Source organism: Hakea prostrata, chromosome 10, assembly GCF_041222555.1.
Source record: "Hakea prostrata isolate BN-2017 chromosome 10, UWA_Hpros_2, whole genome shotgun sequence".
Classification (NCBI taxonomy): Eukaryota; Viridiplantae; Streptophyta; class Magnoliopsida; order Proteales; family Proteaceae; genus Hakea; species Hakea prostrata.
Window position 1 is genome coordinate 2,327,841 of NC_142609.1, and position 17,688 is coordinate 2,345,528.

The 17,688-nt window shown below is 38.3% G+C and overlaps 1 protein-coding gene across 1 annotated transcript; it reads left to right on the plus strand.

Annotated features, from left to right (window-relative positions):
- The first annotated feature begins 16,213 nt into the window (after window positions 1-16,213).
- On the plus strand, window positions 16,214-16,789 carry LOC149001433 (uncharacterized). The gene is made up of 2 exons (XM_089137040.1): window positions 16,214-16,562; window positions 16,680-16,789. The coding sequence occupies exons 1-2, from the start codon at window positions 16,214-16,216 to the stop codon at window positions 16,787-16,789; spliced, it is 459 nt and encodes a 152-aa protein (XP_088993166.1).
- The last annotated feature ends 899 nt before the right edge of the window (window positions 16,790-17,688 follow it).

Below are 17,688 nucleotides of genomic sequence, written 5' to 3' on the forward strand. Positions count from 1 at the left end.
AATGTTACGAATGAAACAACAAATAACAAGTAAGGTGAGGAATGGGAGAGATTAGTCTTCGAGAGTCATTCGTGAGAGGGAGAGAGATGGAGGGAGGAAAAGTGAGATAGAAGGAGAAAGATCATATAGTACGTACTACGTGCATGCATGCATGTGGTGATGTTGAGGATTTTTATTTGCAAGAGAAATGCTTTGCGACGCTGAGATTAAGCCACGTCACCAAGATTTAAGTGAACGGTTGAGATTTAAACATGAGGGATTGATGTGTAAATATTGCTTTTTCATTTTACATTTTAAAGAATTAAATTTCATTAATTTACATTACAAGTCCTCTCCTCACCCGATACCCAAAACCATCTCATTGTCTCTCGGACGGTTGGAATTGCCCATTGAAGAGCGATTCTAATTTGGGAATAATGTGTATCCATGCGTCGAAGTGGCTCGGAGGGTTGCCACCATGCTCGAACCATCCCTTGAAGACAATGAATCCCGGTGCGCAATTGGAGAAATTGAATGCCGAGTGAGGAGTGCAACCAAGAAGATCGTATGGCGAATGAGGGTAAGGACGGTGTGGAGGTTGAGGCAACCGGGAGACAGAGACGGATTGGGAGTGGGAGCATTAGGATTAGGGTAGGGAGGGCGATGTGCTAGGGTGGGAGGACGGAGGGAATTGAGAGGGGTTCGATTCCAAGCGGCGCGGCCGGGGGGCGAGAAAGACGACATGGGAGGAAGAAAGATGGTTGAGGGCAAGGAGGGTGAGGATGGTGAGATTACGCTAGGGTTTTGAGGTGCTAGATTAAACAATGTAAATTAATAAAATTCAATCCTTAAAGTGTGAAAGAGAAAACTAATATTTACAATAAACTCCCATTGTTTAAATCTCGACCATTGATTTATATTTTGATGACGTGGCCAAATAAGGGCAGCCTGCTGTTGCCGCAAATAAAATCCTAATGTCTAAATGCGTTTCTGTGTTTCACCTTACAATATACAATATTCACGCGAACGTGTACAGGCCAGACCGCCAGATTGTTTATTCGCGTCAATATTGCAAAGGTGACATGTCGCTTTCAATAAATTAGAAAGAAGGGCGCCGACACCTGCTAGCTACTTCCAAAATCAGAAAGCAAAAGCAACCTCAATTGAACAAAACAAATTAAATCATAAAAGTGGGGCCCAGTCACCTACTTCCCCAAAATAAGAAAGCAATCGCACCGACTGATGAACTGATTGACTCATTCTTCGAGAACTTCGATGTGATTGTTATCGATGTAATCATTCACTTCTGATGTGACTGGTCATCAGAAATGATGTCATCGATTTGTGTATGCACCGTGACGTCACCTTTCAACGTCACAAGTACGAGCAGTGGTAGATTCAGCGAAAAAACGTCAGAGCATGGAAAGAAAAGCCCGACGAAGGGGAAAGAAGACAAGAGAAAACGAGAGAAAACGGAAAACGCAACGAGAAAGGGGAGAAGAAGGAGAAGACACACGAACGAGAAAACCACAACAAAAAAGACAACCCCAACCCCCACCCCGGGGCACAAAACGAAGATTGAAAAACAAAAACAAAAGAGGAAGCCCAGACACAAGCCACGACATAGGAAGAGCAACCACCGGAGCAGGGAGGGGAACGCACACCACAAGCACCGCCGGAGAGGAGGGACGGACAAAGGAAGAAAGGAGAGAGAGAGAGAGAGAGAGAGAGAGAGAGAGAAGAGACAGACGAAAAAAAAAGAACCAAAAGAGACAGGGAGAGAGAGAGAAGGAAAAAAGATGAAAGGGAGAAAGCAAAAAAAGAGAAAAGAGAGGCGGAAAGCGGTGGATAGTTCAGGGAAGCGAAACGAAAAACGTCAGACCATTTCGCTTTCAAATTTATTAACTTTTGCTTTTGAATATATCTCCCTCTGCTTTTCACGTGCTATTTTATAGAAATTTTGCATGCATGCATGTGTGTGCTGCAAATCTTGAATACAAGCACAGTGCACACAAACAAGAACACAAAACTTGGACTTGAAACATCAATCTTGAAAACATAGATCTATATTTTCTGATTATTACAGGTAATTAAAGAGGACAGTTGATGGAAAAGACTAAAGAGAACATAGTCACATATTGAAAACTGGCATTGAAAATTCAAAACCAGCAGCCTTGCTTCCTTCATAGCTTTTTTCTCATCACGATAGTTTTTATGGTAGCACTTGTTGCAACGTCGAAGCTGTAGAAGTTTGAAAAAACAATCGAATTATTTGTAGTCCTACCAAGTTCCTCCAAGGTACGCTTACACGTTGGGCAGGTCCCTCCTCTTTGTAGTGGGAGAAATTGGCTCACAGATAGCTCTGAGTTCATGATTACCCTAGGTGGAGGAGTTGTCTGTGGATTGACAATTTGAGCACAGGAACAATCTTTGTCATCTCTTGGTGACGAGTTTGAGAGATCTTGTGTCTTCTTTCCCATTGAAATCTAAATAGAGCTTCAGAAAATGATTGATCAATAGGAGAAACCACGCTTCCAGCACTACAGCTGCTTCGGAGAGAGTGAGTGATCAGAGGGAGGACAAGTGATAGGTAGAAATTAAGGCTCTATTCAGTATTTATAGAAACTTCATCTATCGAACGGGCAATCTACAGAGGTGACAAAATGATTCATTAATATCTCAGGGTGTTGCTGAACCTGCTGATCAGCTTCATTATACTCTCAAACGATACAGTGAGCTGGGACAGCAAGTAAAAATCACTTTCAGTTAACATTCAGGTTAATTTAGGGTTGGGTTGTTACAGTGTCTTAATCACCATCAAGGTTTAAATAATTTTAAGCTGACTTAATCATTCATTGTCTAAGTGGTAGCTTTAGGGAGAACAAGAAAGAATATTAGGTGGGAATGTGAGATTGATCATGTTTAAAGTGCACAAAGCCACTTATCATTCATTTTCTTCCCCCTGTTTTCTTGGTCATGAATGACCTAGTATGACAAACAGATCTGTCAATGTCACCGACAAACGCTCTTATTCCAAGTAAAGAGAAGGTAGAGGCATAAGCATTCGAAGAGTCAACTAGCCTACTTTCATGAGTTTTTCTGGTAAACAATCACTTTCATGAGTTCGTACAAACTCATTTGACGATCAAATGGAACAACAGTTCTAGGCTTCTAGCTAGTAATTAAGAACATGAACACATTAGCCTTTTAAAAAAGAGCCAACCATCATTTGGTTCAGAAATTTCTTCTTAAGCTATCATTTTATGAATTCATTAATCTTTGATATTATATATAGATTTCAATGGAAAAATGTACATGGGACATCATTTACTTTATTTTTCTTGTAGTGGTCCAGGGTTGGTCTCTCTCTCTCTCATGAATCGAAATGTCAACACTACATGTGGAAAATTCTTCGAAAGAAAACAAAAGATAAATTTCTAAGTTTGAAAACCTATATTTTTTTAATACTAATTACAAAGTTAATGTAAAAGCTTTTAATAATGATTTAGACAGAAGGAGGGGTTCGCAAGCATAAGCTGAATCAGAGAGGAAAGAAAGCTTTAAAGCAGTTAAGATAGAAACATTGTGACAGAATGTAATTAACATATTCTTTTTTTATAATATAATAGAATCTCCAATTTTATAGAAAACAAAAAGGGAAAAAGCTCACCCAATCTTCAAACAATCAACTTAAAAAAATGGACAAGACTAAATATATCTAAGTATGTTCATTATATATCATGCATCTATCGAAATTTTGAACTTATATTTTTATAACAAAACCTTTGCTCTCATAGACTTGAAACATCAAATCTTGAATACAAACACACTTGTATTTGATGCAAAGAATTTCATATAAATAGGACTATGTAGGAGATCAGACTTTCTATCACTCACTTGTCCTCCCTCTGATCTCGCACTCTCTCCCTACCGGCTATAGTGCTGAAAGAGTTGTCTCTCCCATTGATCGATTAATTAAGCTACTTTTTTGCTTATAATTTCATTCAACTTTGAAGCTATATCAATCCAGATTTCAAATGGTGAAGCGCACGCACGATTTCATCAGTGGGGTTGAAAACACAGACGATCACATCAGTAGGCAATGGAAGTTATTCTGGAAAGCTGATGCTGAATGTTCTCTGTTGGGGTAATTGTATTACAAATTCTTCAAACACACAAAAATGAAATTGCAATACAATTGAGAGATGAAGATCTTTTAGCCAATTCGGAGAGCTTGAAGTTGCAACCAAACGAACCACCGATCAATGAGATTGAGTCACACCTTGAGTGCTGTCTTTAAGGTAATTGATGCACCCTACTACCAAGGGTTCTTCGCACCACCACCTCCAAGATAAAACAACCTCCAACTAGAAGATGAGGTAATTCTTCTAGTCACTTCAAAGAGCCAAAAGCTAGAGCACAACACTTAGACAAATTCAAAGAAAGAAATTAACTTGTAACACAAATAATGTGAGAGTGAGGAGTGTCTCAATTGCACTGCAAGAAAAATGTTGGGTTTATATAGGCCCAAACCTCACCTTACACCCCTTAGGATTCTTAAGACAATGAATTGGAGAATCAATTATCCACTAATGGAGAATCAATGGCTTGTCCCTCCTCCACCAATGAGAATAAACCACCTTGACCTAACCTCCCCACTACTTGGAGAAGTAACTCTCATATTCACTTCTTTGGAATGAATTGGATTTAATCCATTCAAAGACCTTAACCCCACTCATGGTAATGACCATGAATGGTCATGAAGTTGAAATGAGAAATGAAGGTCAAGAGTTAGAATTTGAGTAAATTCCATCATTCAAGTAAGCCCACCTCATCACCATGATCAAGACCTTTAAGACCCATGACCAATGTCATGAAGAGCCTCATAGCCAAGGTCATGAAGGGCCTACTTTACTCATGATGCCTCATTACCACCCTTACCTCATGGGTCCCACACACAAACAAAACAATTAAATAAAAGAAATGCAAAAACTAATTTTGAAACTTAATCCATAGATAATATAGATTTTAATAAAAAAACCTAACATTATCTCAATTTTGGTCTCATTGTTGATCACAACACAACTCAATCAAGTCCTCCTCCTCCTCCTCCTCCTCCTCCGTCGCCTGTGGTAATCGTTAATTGACAACCAATGCTTGGAGGACTTCTTACCAAAAAAAAAAAAAGAATGCTTGGAGGAATGACCAGTGGGTGCCGAATGTGTGAGCCTAACTACGAGCGTCACCACCGCCTTCCTCTTAGAGAATTCTTGGTGGTTAATCCCAAAACAAATAAATTTCTTTAATTATTTCATTGCTGATTTTGTAGTATTACTAATAATTCCATCGTTTCTTTGAATTTTTACAGCTTCGATCGTTGCAAAAAGTGCTATTTAAAATACAAGGCAGCTATGGAGGAAGCTGAGGCTACTGGCTTTTAATTAAACGCGTTTTATGCCCTCAATCGATGATATATTCTCTTTACCATATCAACTTGGCAGTGTTCTATCATCATCGTCATCATGACTTCAGACCCAGATCTGATTAGGAATTTTCCTCTTTACCTGTACGAAGTAAGTCAGATATCAATTATAGATTTAAATGTTCAAGATTGATGTTTCAAATTCAAGTTTTTGTGCACTGTGTTGTTATTCTCGTGTTGGGAGAGACTACTCTTCAGAAACTATACTAGAAGCAACAAAATAGAAAAATGGTGGATTAGAGAGGTTGAAGAAGCTTTCGAACTTGTCGATCGGAAGGGTTGAAGACGGGAGTTTGCAAATTGGAGGTGGAAATGAAGAGAAAATTTGAGGTTTTTGTGGGGCTTCAACGGGTTGTCAAGAGATTGCAGTTCGAAGAGGCAACACTGCAGAAGGAAGCAGCTCTTGGGGCAATTCGTCTTCTTGTAGCAATGCTTGATTCTAGTGATCAAGATTTTCAGATAGCTCGCTCTATGCTCTTCTCAACTTAAAGATTGGAAACGATGATAAGTTGATTTTAGTTGTCTTATTTACCTGCTGAATATCATATGCTTCTTAGTAGCCTTGAATTATTGTCTTCCGAGATCTGTTTTTGACCTTCTTTCCATTTTGACTGTGCTAATACTTAATACAAAATACTGTTTTTTTGAATTCCATAAAAAAATTGCTAGCAAGTAGCAATGCATTTCCCATGATCTTTTTTCCCCTATGGAGTAGCATCAAACTTCATATTGTTCTGCAAATCTTTGTTTGAACTTATAATACCAGATTTGAAACAGATCAGATTTCTTTCAATTTATAAACGAAAAAGGTTAACTAATTGGAGCCCACAATGAATTAGGTAATTGTTTTGTCTCATGAGAACTTTGAATAAGTTTACACGAATTCATCAATTGATTGGTTCTTCCAGGTCTTCCATATGAGTCAGTTTCATGCTAAGCTTGTAAGAATCTTTGTTTAAAAAATTGAGAATATTTCGTTAGATTATAAGTTAGTTTTTAATTTAAAACTAAATAAATCACCAGTTCGCTTTTAATCTTATCTTCCAAAGATCGAGGTTGACCAATCTCACTTTCTAAAAGCATAAAAAATCTGAGTCGTTGTCATAATCTAGCTCAATAATTTTTCAAATAACTTCAATAAGCATGCAGTCGTATGAACTGAAGAACAAGTCTAAGAATGTAGACACCTATTTCTTTCTTAAATTCTTTAATCAACTTGTACGAGCATGAATACATTATCGATTTCAGCAAAAGCAAATAAATTAGTCTTGATATGTCTGATTAAGAACCCACTCCAAGATGGTGATAAGGTTGTACCGATATTAAGGAGACAAACCTATTCTATGATGTTAATTGAAGCAGTCTTTCAGTCATGAGAAGCTTCTTTCCTTTTAAATATAGCTGCGGAGAATGATTGATCAATGGGAGAAACTACTCTTACAGCACAATAGCTGCTTGAGAGAGAGTGAGAGACCTGATCTAAGGGAGGACAAGTGATAGATAGAAATTTAGGCTCTACTCACTCACTCACTATTTATAGAAACTTCATCTGCACATCACAGATCTTTGTGTAATGCAGTACGGTTTTTCAATTAGTTAGCATTTTATAATCGATCGGTTGTTTTTCTTTCGATCAGTGTAAGAGACAAATAGAGGGAAAGAGACCTAACCAGAGTGAAGTTAGAAGAAAACAAATAGATAATCATTTCCCTAGATAAATCTAAATCGTCAAATTCGGCGGCTGATCATGATATATTTCCTGTTCCTTAGCTAGACTTCAAAGCATAGACCGTACTAAGTCAGCAACTTCAATCAATCAAGCCAGAGTGAAGAAGAAAATTAATAGATAATTATCTTTTTATTTTTTTTATTTTAATAGGCTAAAAAGAAGGTAGTTGATGCTGAGCTGGGCTAAAAGAATTCCAGAAAGCACAGAGGCTTGCAGATAAAGAAATCCATGAGGACTCACTTTGTTTCCAAAATTTGTATTAAAATATATACTAGACAATTTCATATGATTCCTTATAATGAAGAAATATCTGCTATGTTTCTGATGAACTCTCATTCTTAAAACAAAATAAATCAATCGCCAGTTAATTGGTTTTCAATTTAAAACAAAATGGCGTACGATCGTTGATCTGATAAGGTAGTGTACGAGTTGACCAATTGCACTTCCAGAATCATATATGGAGAATCGAAATCGGACTCAATAATTCATTGACCACAGTTGAGGGAGTGTAATATGTACTTAAAGACCATTTCGTTTTCATTTGAAAATTTTTGATTTTTAAAATATGTCATCTATTTGCCTTTTTAAGTACAATTTTTTCTTGATAATCAGACGATTGTGTCAATAGGAGATTATTACATTTGCATCTTGGCTCAACTTTTCTTCAGTATGAACAGATTCCAATTTTTATTGTTGACCAACACATAATCCTTATGAGAGCAAAGGTGAAGACATGTCACAGCAGATACCACCAATGTCGAAATATAAATTTATATGCTTCTTACAACAAAGCCTTTATATTCCCGTAGACTTGAAACATCAACCTTGAAAACGTAGTTCTACATTAGTATTAGGTAGAGAGAAGAAAAAAGAGAGATTGAGGGAAAATAAGAGAGAACAACAATTACGAGAATATGCTGAGCCATAGAATAGGTCTGTATATTCTATAGTACCACACTCACATACTTATCACAAACTGAAGTAGAAATTACCAAAGGAAACTCAAACCTTAATAAGAAATTCACACTGACTCTAATAAATGATGATAGAACACTGGCAAGTTGAGATGGTAAGCAGAGTATTATCACAGTTTGAGAGCACACATTGCTTCCTCCCTAGCCTCCTTCTCAGCAGCCTCTGCTTCCTTCCTAGCCTTCTTCTCTGCAGCAGCCTCTGCTTCCTCCCTAGCCTTCTTCTTAGCTATCTTCTCAGCTTTCTTCGCCTTAGTAGCCGGGTGTTGACCATGGCACCGATTGCACAATCGAAACTGTAGAAGTTCCAAAAAACGATTGAATTATTAGCAGTCCTACCATTTCCTAAGGCAATGATGAATGAATTAATCAAAGAAATGTATTTGTTTTGGGACTACTCACCTGGTCTGGGGTTCCTTCATAAACATGACGAAAGTGCTGCTTTTTCTCCTTCTTGAAGGTACGCTTACGGTCTGGGTAGGTCTCTTCTCCTAGTACTCGGCGCAATTGGCTCACTGGCTGTGAGTCAACCATCACCCTGAGCGGAGGAGTTGTCTGTGGATTGACAATTTGAGCAGAGGAGGCAGGAGCTAAAGTTGGTACCTGTTTCATCAACAAAGCCAAGAAATTAAGTCATCCGCCATTAATAACTTAAAAGTTTGATACATGCATCCAAGAACAGAAACAAGAAAAAATTAAGAAATTACTCAAGGAATTCAACATCGAACATACTAGCTAGAAGGGTTAGATTTTATTCATACCTGGGAAGTAGAAGAGAGGACATGTTGAGTTTTAATGATCAACGTACCCTCCACCATCATCATGCTGCCGTCTTGAGTTCCAAATTTACAGAGGAAATCATATGTCTGGTTCTCCATTTTGAAATCTAAAAATAGCTTCAAAGATGAATGAGAAGACAAGAAGTAGTAGCTTCAATGGAGAGTTATGCATATTATTTATAGGGAGACAGAAATGTGATTTTCTATAGAAATATGATTTTTAGGTTTGATGCGAAGTCAAATTTTGCCGCTGAAATATCATTTGGTCCTGCCAAGTCATCTAAGTTCCGCCGACCTCAATGCCTTACCCCTGCCAAGCCATGTCATCAACTACTACTACTAGGGAGTGCCTTGGTAGCTAGTGGTTGTTGATTCACATGTCAAAACGCTGATGACGTTGGAGGGAGGTCAACATGTCGAAACTCATATTTCAATGCTTCTTATTCATAATAAAATAATGCCGTTGTTGTGTACTTGTTGTAGAAAGTTTCACGCAAGCAAGCTGGACACCTCATATTTCAATTCCCATAATCATCAATCACGGAAGATTTTGGCTTTCTTTGCTGGCAGGTTTGTCTTTGCCTATGAATGACTTTACTGTCCTTCCGTGTGTGGCCATGGTTTCACATCTTTCTGCTGCACCTGTTAGGTTTTTCTTGGCATATGAAATGATTTAACTGTCCTTTCATTCTGTTAGGTTTGAAAGTTTATGTATAATTTTCTTTCCATATCAAATAACTGACTTTCCTCCTTTTTGCTGCAGTTGATAAGCCTTCTGTTCAATTCAATGCTGTAATCTAAGAATCTGTTTTATCAATAAAATCTGAGAGAGAGAGAGAGAGAGAGAGAGAGAGAGAGAGAGAGATCAGAGGGAGATAGCTAGAATTAATGTTCGTGTATAGAAATGTGGAAGGAATGGTACTCGACCAGGGCGAGTTGGTGGGTAGGGCAACCGGGTTTGCAGATACTGATTCGTTTCTGATGCATTCATAGGACAAATGGGATACCTTTTTAATTAGTGTATATTCATTTCATGAGTACTTATTAGAAAAAAAAACCAAAAAAATGGTAAATGTCGGTATAGTATAATGGGGGCGCCGTCTCCTAACGGTCATTAACTGATCGTTTCTTTTGGTTTTAATGTAAATGCCTTGAATATTGACTGGTCGTTGGGGGGCTGGGGACCACACTATATAATACACCTGGAGAATGCGTCCAAATTTTCAATAATCGTTTCCTTTGTCGCCGGCTCGTTTTAAATTGACGTGAACGTGACTAGATTTACTTCCTGTTCGGCTGTTCCTATCATTGTTAACTGCCCGCACGAGGCGCCGTCTTTTAACGGTAATTCACTAGTCGTTGTCGGGCGGCGGACCAATACTGGTCATTTATGCGATATTGGTGTTCTCCAGTGCCATTATGCGTTTTAAGTCTCCAGTCCAGGCTAACAGACACTAGGCTTCGTACGTACTTTCTGATTTATTTTGTCTTATCTGGTCTGGTCACTGACATTAGTGCATGGGAATATTGAAAAGTCAAACAAAGATACGCACTTGCAGGTAAGATTCTTATAAATATTACGTGTTAGGTGAGCCTTCTCATTCTCTCTTCTCACTCCATCTCTGTACTATCTCAGCTTTCTCATTCTCTCTCTCTCTCTCTCTCTCTCTCTCTCTCTCAAGTAGTGCTGTAAAGGTAGTCTTCGCTGTTCGTCGCCCTAATTTCTCCTTCTAGTTTCATTCCTCACATTCAACAATCAGTGATAGGGGTGATTTCATCGACAACGACAACCATATGAAAGCGAAGTTCATATATTTTGGTTGGTTTCTTTTATCGTGGTGTATCAGAACCAACTTTGCTGGTCCCCTCTTGGCAAGTTGCCAACCTCAGCTCAGAGAATATTAGAAAGAGGTGCAACATTTGTTGTTGGGAGGAGACATCACAATGGTTTCACGATGATCGGGTAAAACAAAATTTTATTTACAACTTTCAGATTGCAAAAGAAGGCAAGAAGAGGTTGCAGATTCTTAGAGAAAATCAGACAAAAGAAGTAACAGACGAACTGATCAGTGATGTTAACAGTTCAGTGGAACATATACTATGTGATTTTAAGTTTCCTAACTCCGAGTTGTATTTGATCTTTCCTCATCATCAGTTTCTATTTTGAGTACTATTCAACCACTTCTTACTCGGCTTTTTTTTTCCTTGAAAACAAAATGTTAATTTTTATCATAGTTAATCAAGGGTAATACTATACTTTAACAAAAGTGTAAGTAAGTCAAGAAATAATCTTAGGATTATTTTGGAGATTTTGAAAAAGTATGAAAGTGCCACATCATCAATTAACAAATGGAGCTTAATGGTAGGGGGCATTAGTAATTTTAGAAAATACAGGGGATAAAGTAGTTATTAAACTATAGTACAAGAAGGCAATTGTAACTATTCCTCTCTTTTTTAAGCATTGGTAACTTTTCATATTAGAGAGTGGGGAGTATTACGTATTCCCTTGAGTACGTACGCCATTTAACGGTGTCAAAGATACCAGCAACAACCTTGACATCCTTGACCTGATTTCATTCACAATGTGGGGAATTGATATCATAGGGAAATTCGCAAGGCCACAGGTGGTCGGGAATACTTAATCGTAGCAATAGACTACTTCACCAAGTCGGTTGAAGCAATCCCACTAGCAGCAATTATTGAAAAAAGAGTTGAGAAATTAGCGTTGGAATCAATTATCCACAGATTCGGCATCCCGAAGGTTCTGGTTTCCGACCATTGGACGCAGCTTGACAATCCACAATTCAATCAGTTCTATGGGACCTATATGATCGAGCAAAAAATGTCTTCCTTAGCAACCCTTAAAGCAACGGTCAAGTAGAGGTAACTAACCGAACCTTGCTGGATGGAATCAAGAAGAGGTTGGAAGCCAATAAAGCTATGTAGGTTTGAAGAACTCCTGAACGTGCTCTAGGCTTATCGGACAACGGTTCAAACACCAGCAGGAGAAACACCATTTAAATTGACATATGGGTCAAAAGCTTTGGCTCCAGTAAAGATAATGGCGGGGACCCTCAGAGAACGGGAGTTCGAAGAAAACGCTAATGAACAAGGATTGATGGATAACTTAGAGTTATTGGACAAAGTCTGAACAAGAGCCATTTCCCGAACTCAGCATTACCAAAGGAATATTGCACCACATTATAATGCCCGAGTGAAGCGCCGACAGTACCCATCGAGAGATTTAGTTCTCAGGAACACTCTAGCTTCCAATCCGCGTCACCAAAGAAAATTGAACTCTTCATGGGAAGGACCATATATGATTGTGAAGCTAATAGGATCGGGGACATATGGGTTAAAGAATCTTGTAACTAACCAAGACTTAGACCGATTATGGAATGCAAGACATCTCAAAAAGTTCTATTCTTAATTGTTATCATAGTTGCAACTTTGCGATGTAACCCGAATCAACTTTTAAAATTTTAGTGCAATTCAAGTTTAGAAACCAAACCTCTTTTGTATGGGAGCCATATGAAGGGTACAACAATACAAAACAATCAAATTCAAAAGGCTTCGATTTTGGTCACTTAGAAAAATTTTCAGGAATTTTCTAAGTAGAGGTATCGGTTATACTTGATTGAGACCTCCTAACACTTAGAAAATTCTCAGGAATTTTCAAAGGCAAAGACATCTCAAAGGCTTTCAGTTTTTGCAGGTTTCAAAATGATAAATATGATGCGGGGGAAAGCATCCACTTGGTGGCATCTGTGGGGTTATTTATTCCATTTTTCTAATAGTAGTCCATGGTCGGACTCTCTCCTTTCTCTCTCACACAAAGAAGATAATCATGAAACTGCCCAAATTTAGATTTATATTCTTCTAATAACAAAGCCTGTATTCTCATATAATTGAAACATCAACCCTCTTAAATACAAACAAACACGTACAGTGCACTCAAACAACAACACAGAAACTACTTGAAACATCAATCTTGAAAACATAGAAATTAATTAAAGAAATTTGTTTATTTTGGGATTACTCCCCTAGATTTCCTTATAAACATTATCAAACTGGTGTTTCTCCTCCTTCTTGTAGGTACGCTTATACATTGGGCAGGTCCCTCCTCCTTGTAGTGGGGGCAGTCGATTAACGATTACCTTAGGAGGAGGAGTTGTCAGTGGATTGAAAATTTGAGCAGAGGAAGCAGCAGCTAATGTTGTTGGTAGCTGTGAAGTGGAAGAGAGGACAAGTCGATGAGTCGTGTTGTAATCAGCCAGGTAGGGAGAACAATCCTGTGTCTGTTTCCCCATTAAAATCTAAATACAGCTTCGGAGAATGATTGATCAATGGGAGAAACTACTCTTCCAGCACTACAGTTGCTTGGGAGAGAGTGAGAGATCAGAGAGAGGACAAGTGACAAATAGAAATCAAGGCTCTTCTCTCTCATTATTTATAGAAACTTCATCTGACAAGTGCACATCACAAATCTTTGTTTAATGCAGTACGGAACAGATTCTTTTCAATTAGTTAGCACAGATATGTTTCCACAGATTTCAAAGTGGCTACTCCACCAATCAAGCCAGAGGGAGACGAAAGCAACCAAACGATTTCCAATGGTCATACATTATTTTGGAAAAAAACCATACTACTAACCGGTGACAATGAAAAATGATAATAAATTAAGATTCTAATTATAAAATGCTTGATACAAAAGATCTAGAATTGACCCTACAGCATGCATGATAAGGACGTCTCTGCATATTAGAGTCTTAATTACATTCAACTTAGGTTATTTAATATTCAAATTGGAAAGTATAGAAAGAGAATCTAATCGATCTTAGTTGAGTCAAATGTTTCATGTGGTATAGCATAATACTAATATAAGATAAATATTCAACATTCTTTGCTTTACAGGAAGGTTGGAGCCATGAGGCCCAGGAAACCTGAACCGTTGTAGGTAGACATGGAGTGTTAAATCAGACCTTGCCTTTATTCTTTCGTATCACATGGAGTGTTTCTTCTTTCTCTAAAATTGTCTCTACTTCTTTTAACTTGATCTATCATTTTTCATTTATGAAATAATGTGGCTAAAAGTTTAAATTTTCGTACTCAAGGAATGCCTAGATTCTTAAACAAGACTTGCATTTTGTCATATCTTGATTTTTTTCAAATGATTTTATCAGTTCTAGATATAAGTCTTATACATGATGTGTGGTGAAGAAGTGTTGAGAAAACACACAGTGCTGCCCTAACGAGAAATAGATACAGACTCGTACAAAAACGGTATATAACATGTATTTATAACACAAGGAGGTTAGTTCAGTTAGTAATGACTAATGCCTCATAATACAAGGTTAAAAGTTCGAATATATTTTTTATCACGATAAAATTTGATATAAATTTCAATCGAAAACTTTTGACTTTTAAAATATCTCAGTTATTTGTCTTTTAAGTGCAATTTTTTTCCTGATAGACAAACACATGTGTTTTTCTTTCCTTGGCTTTTTTTAAAGTAAACGACAACCACCAATCTATAAAATTTGAATTTACAAAGTAAACCCAAAACCTAATCGAAACCACTTGTGAATAGCAAACTTGGAGTAGATATCATTCTAGATCGCTTTTGAAATTTAATGAATAAATCTAGCTTTAGAAGTACATGGGTATTCCTATTGAGCTTCACACCCAGCTCACAATGATGGAGAGAGAGAGAGAGAGAGAGAGAGAGAGAGAGAGAGAGAGTATTTGTTTATCCTTATAATACCAGAGAAAACTAGATTGCATTCAATTTGAAACAGAAAAGGCTAACTAAGGTGATTTAACGATTTCGTTTTGTATGCACGAACTCATCAAGTGATTCGTTCCAATTCCATTTCTTTAATGTCCTGTTGCATGCTTCCATTCATTTTTATAATAATCTTTGTTTGACAGTGAGAATATTTTGTTAGATCAGCTGGCTTTGAAATTAAAACTAAATAAATCATCAGTTGGTTTTTTATTTTACAAGCCAAAAGATCGAGGTTGACCAATTTCACTTCCAAAAGCATAAAATATCTGAGTAAAACTCAATAAATTTTGGGTCGTTGTCATAATCTAACTTGATAAAAAATTTCAAGTAACTTCAATAAGTATGCACTCATATGAACTGAAGAACAAGGTGAAAGCCCGGGCTGCAAGATTCTTTTGGGGAGGGACCAGGGAAAAAGCAAAAATACATTGGATGTCTTGGAAAAGATTGTGCAAAGAAAAGGCAAAGGGAGGAGTGGGCTTCAGAGATCCATTGATGCAGAACAAAGCTATGTTAAGCAAGGTACCTTGGAGATTTCTTTCTCAACCCGATGCATGTTGGGCTCAATTCCTTAAGAATATCTATTTCCCAAATACAACATTCTTGGAAGCACGTTTGGGCAATAATCCATCTTGGGCATGGAGAAGTATCATGGAGGGTAGAGAAGTACTCAAAAAAGGACTAATTTGGAAAATAGGAAAGGGAGATCTAATCGATGTTTGGAAAGATCCATGGATTTCTACACTCAAGAAGTTCAAAGTCCTTTCTACAAAGCCGACTGATTGTGGGATTTCAAAAGTGGCAGACTTGATAGATCAACAGTCAAGAGCATGGAACAACATAGAAATCATTAGGTGGTTTTCTCCTGAAGAGGCTAATGCAATTCTAAATATCAAGTTGGCATTGTTCCCTAACGAAGATGCTCTTGTTTGGGGCTGCAGTAGAGATGGAAAGTTCTCAGTGAAAAGTGCATATAAAGTACTTGTACAACACCAAGAGGAGGAAAGGAAGACCCCTTCAACATCAAAAACTCATAGTTGGAATGAGTTGAGTGAAAAGCACTGGAAAGAGATATGGAAGTGTAAAACATGGCCAAAAATCAGAAATTTTCTATGGAGGGCGTGTAATGAATGTCTTGCAACTACATCCAACCTAATCTCCAAGAAGATTGGGGTAGATGCATTATGTGGAGAATGTGGCTTGGATGAAGAAACAACTTCCCATGTACTACTACATTGCTAGTTTGCGAAGAGTGTATGGTTTGGTTCTCCTCTCTCATGGAGAATCTCGGATGATAAATGTAGATCTCTTCAAGAATGGCTATCTATATGGAAGGAATTTAGCAAGTTAAACAAGCATGATGAAGAAATTATGAAGAGTCTTAGTTCCTTTGTAGTGTGGTGGTTATGGAAAGCTAGAAATGATCGAATCATGGGCAACAAGAATTGGAAACCCTAGGAAGTGGTGGAGAAAGCAGTCTACTCCATGCAAGAGTTCTGGAACAATCAAAAAACAGCCAAACCCACATCAAGAAAGGGGGTGGACAATGAAGAAAATGGTCGGTTGACTTGGGAACCTCCTCCAAGAGGATTTGTGAAAGTGAATGTAGATGCCTCATGGGTTACAAGAACTAAGAAAGGTGGTGCAGGTATTATTATTCGAGATGCCGAAGGAAAGCTATTGAGTGCTTCATCAGAGTACCTTGGGACCTATAATTCAGTTGAAGAAAGTGAAATCCTTGCTTTTAGAGCAGGATTATTGGAGGCACTTGCATGCGGTTACGAGTCAATTTTAATTGAGTCTGACTGTAAACAGATAATCAGGTACCTTGAAGGTGAGCTTCAACCCCCGATGGTAGTAGACCCTCTGATCCAAGATATCCATTATTTAATGGATAACTTTACACATTGTATCCCTGCCTTTATTCCTAGGAGTTCTAATGTGATTGCAGATCTCTTAGCCAGGAAGGCCCTTTCGGTTTCGGGCCCGAAAGATTGGCCATCTTCCACTGTGTGGTTGGTGGAATTATGTTCCTCCCCACCCCTTGCCCGCGTTGAATAAGATTGTTGATTACCAAAAAAGAAAGAAAGAAGAACAAGTGTAAGGATGTAGACACATATTTCATGCACTCATATGAACTGAAGAACAAGTGTAAGAATATAGACAAATATTTCTTTCTTAAGTTCTTTAATCAATTTGCAAGAGCGTGAATACATAATCTGTCGTGGGTTAGTTTTTGGGTCTTGTATCAATTTTTCTTTGTTTTAATTTATAATTGCTGCAAGTTCCCAATGCTAGCCTGGTTATATTACAAAACACGGTGCAGTAAATAGGCCAAGGCCTATGGCGAGGAAAAAAGTGTAGGACTCAAGGTTCGGCATGTCGGCCAGTATCGCCGTGTCGGACCCTGGCGACACGGCGACTCGAGCGACATGTCGCCAAAAGTCGGGCGATTTTGGGAGGGTTAAGTCGTTAACATCGTCTTATCCAGTGGTTCATCGTCTTCGGAAAAGGTCTTCTCTGGTCTGGTGGTTCATCGTCTTCGGCAGAGGGCTTTTCTGTTCCTGTTGGATCTTTGAGAGAGAAAGTGAGAAGAGAAGACGATGCTGCTGTAAATCTATCAGGGCCTCCCAGAACTCCTGCTGCCAACACTCGCTCCGCCATGGCCACTGCAGAATCGGTGCAAGCTGCAGTTGTGCAATAGCTCAAGTTGAAATAATGAGAGGGCTTCGAGGAGGACGGAGCGAGAGAGGGAATTGACGATGATGAGTTTTGAACTTTTGATTCGGCGTGGCGGAGGAGGATTGAAATGGTGAGAGTGTCGAGATGGACGTTGATGGTGTTGAGAATTGCTCCAGCCATCGGAACGGCGAAGTGGAGTTCATACATGGCCGGAATATTTGGGGCAAAGACAGAGACGACCTGGCCTCTTCGAATTCCGAGAGAGGAGATCGATTGCA

Excerpts from the sequence above, each read along its gene's own strand:
- LOC149001433 (XM_089137040.1), top strand. The coding sequence starts at position 16,214 with ATGCAAGAGTTCTGGAACAATCAAAAAACAGCCAAACCCACATCAAGA. Across the intron at positions 16,563-16,679 it reads GATAATCAGGTACCTTGAAG|ATCTCTTAGCCAGGAAGGCC; the intron begins GTGAGCTTCAAC and ends ATGTGATTGCAG.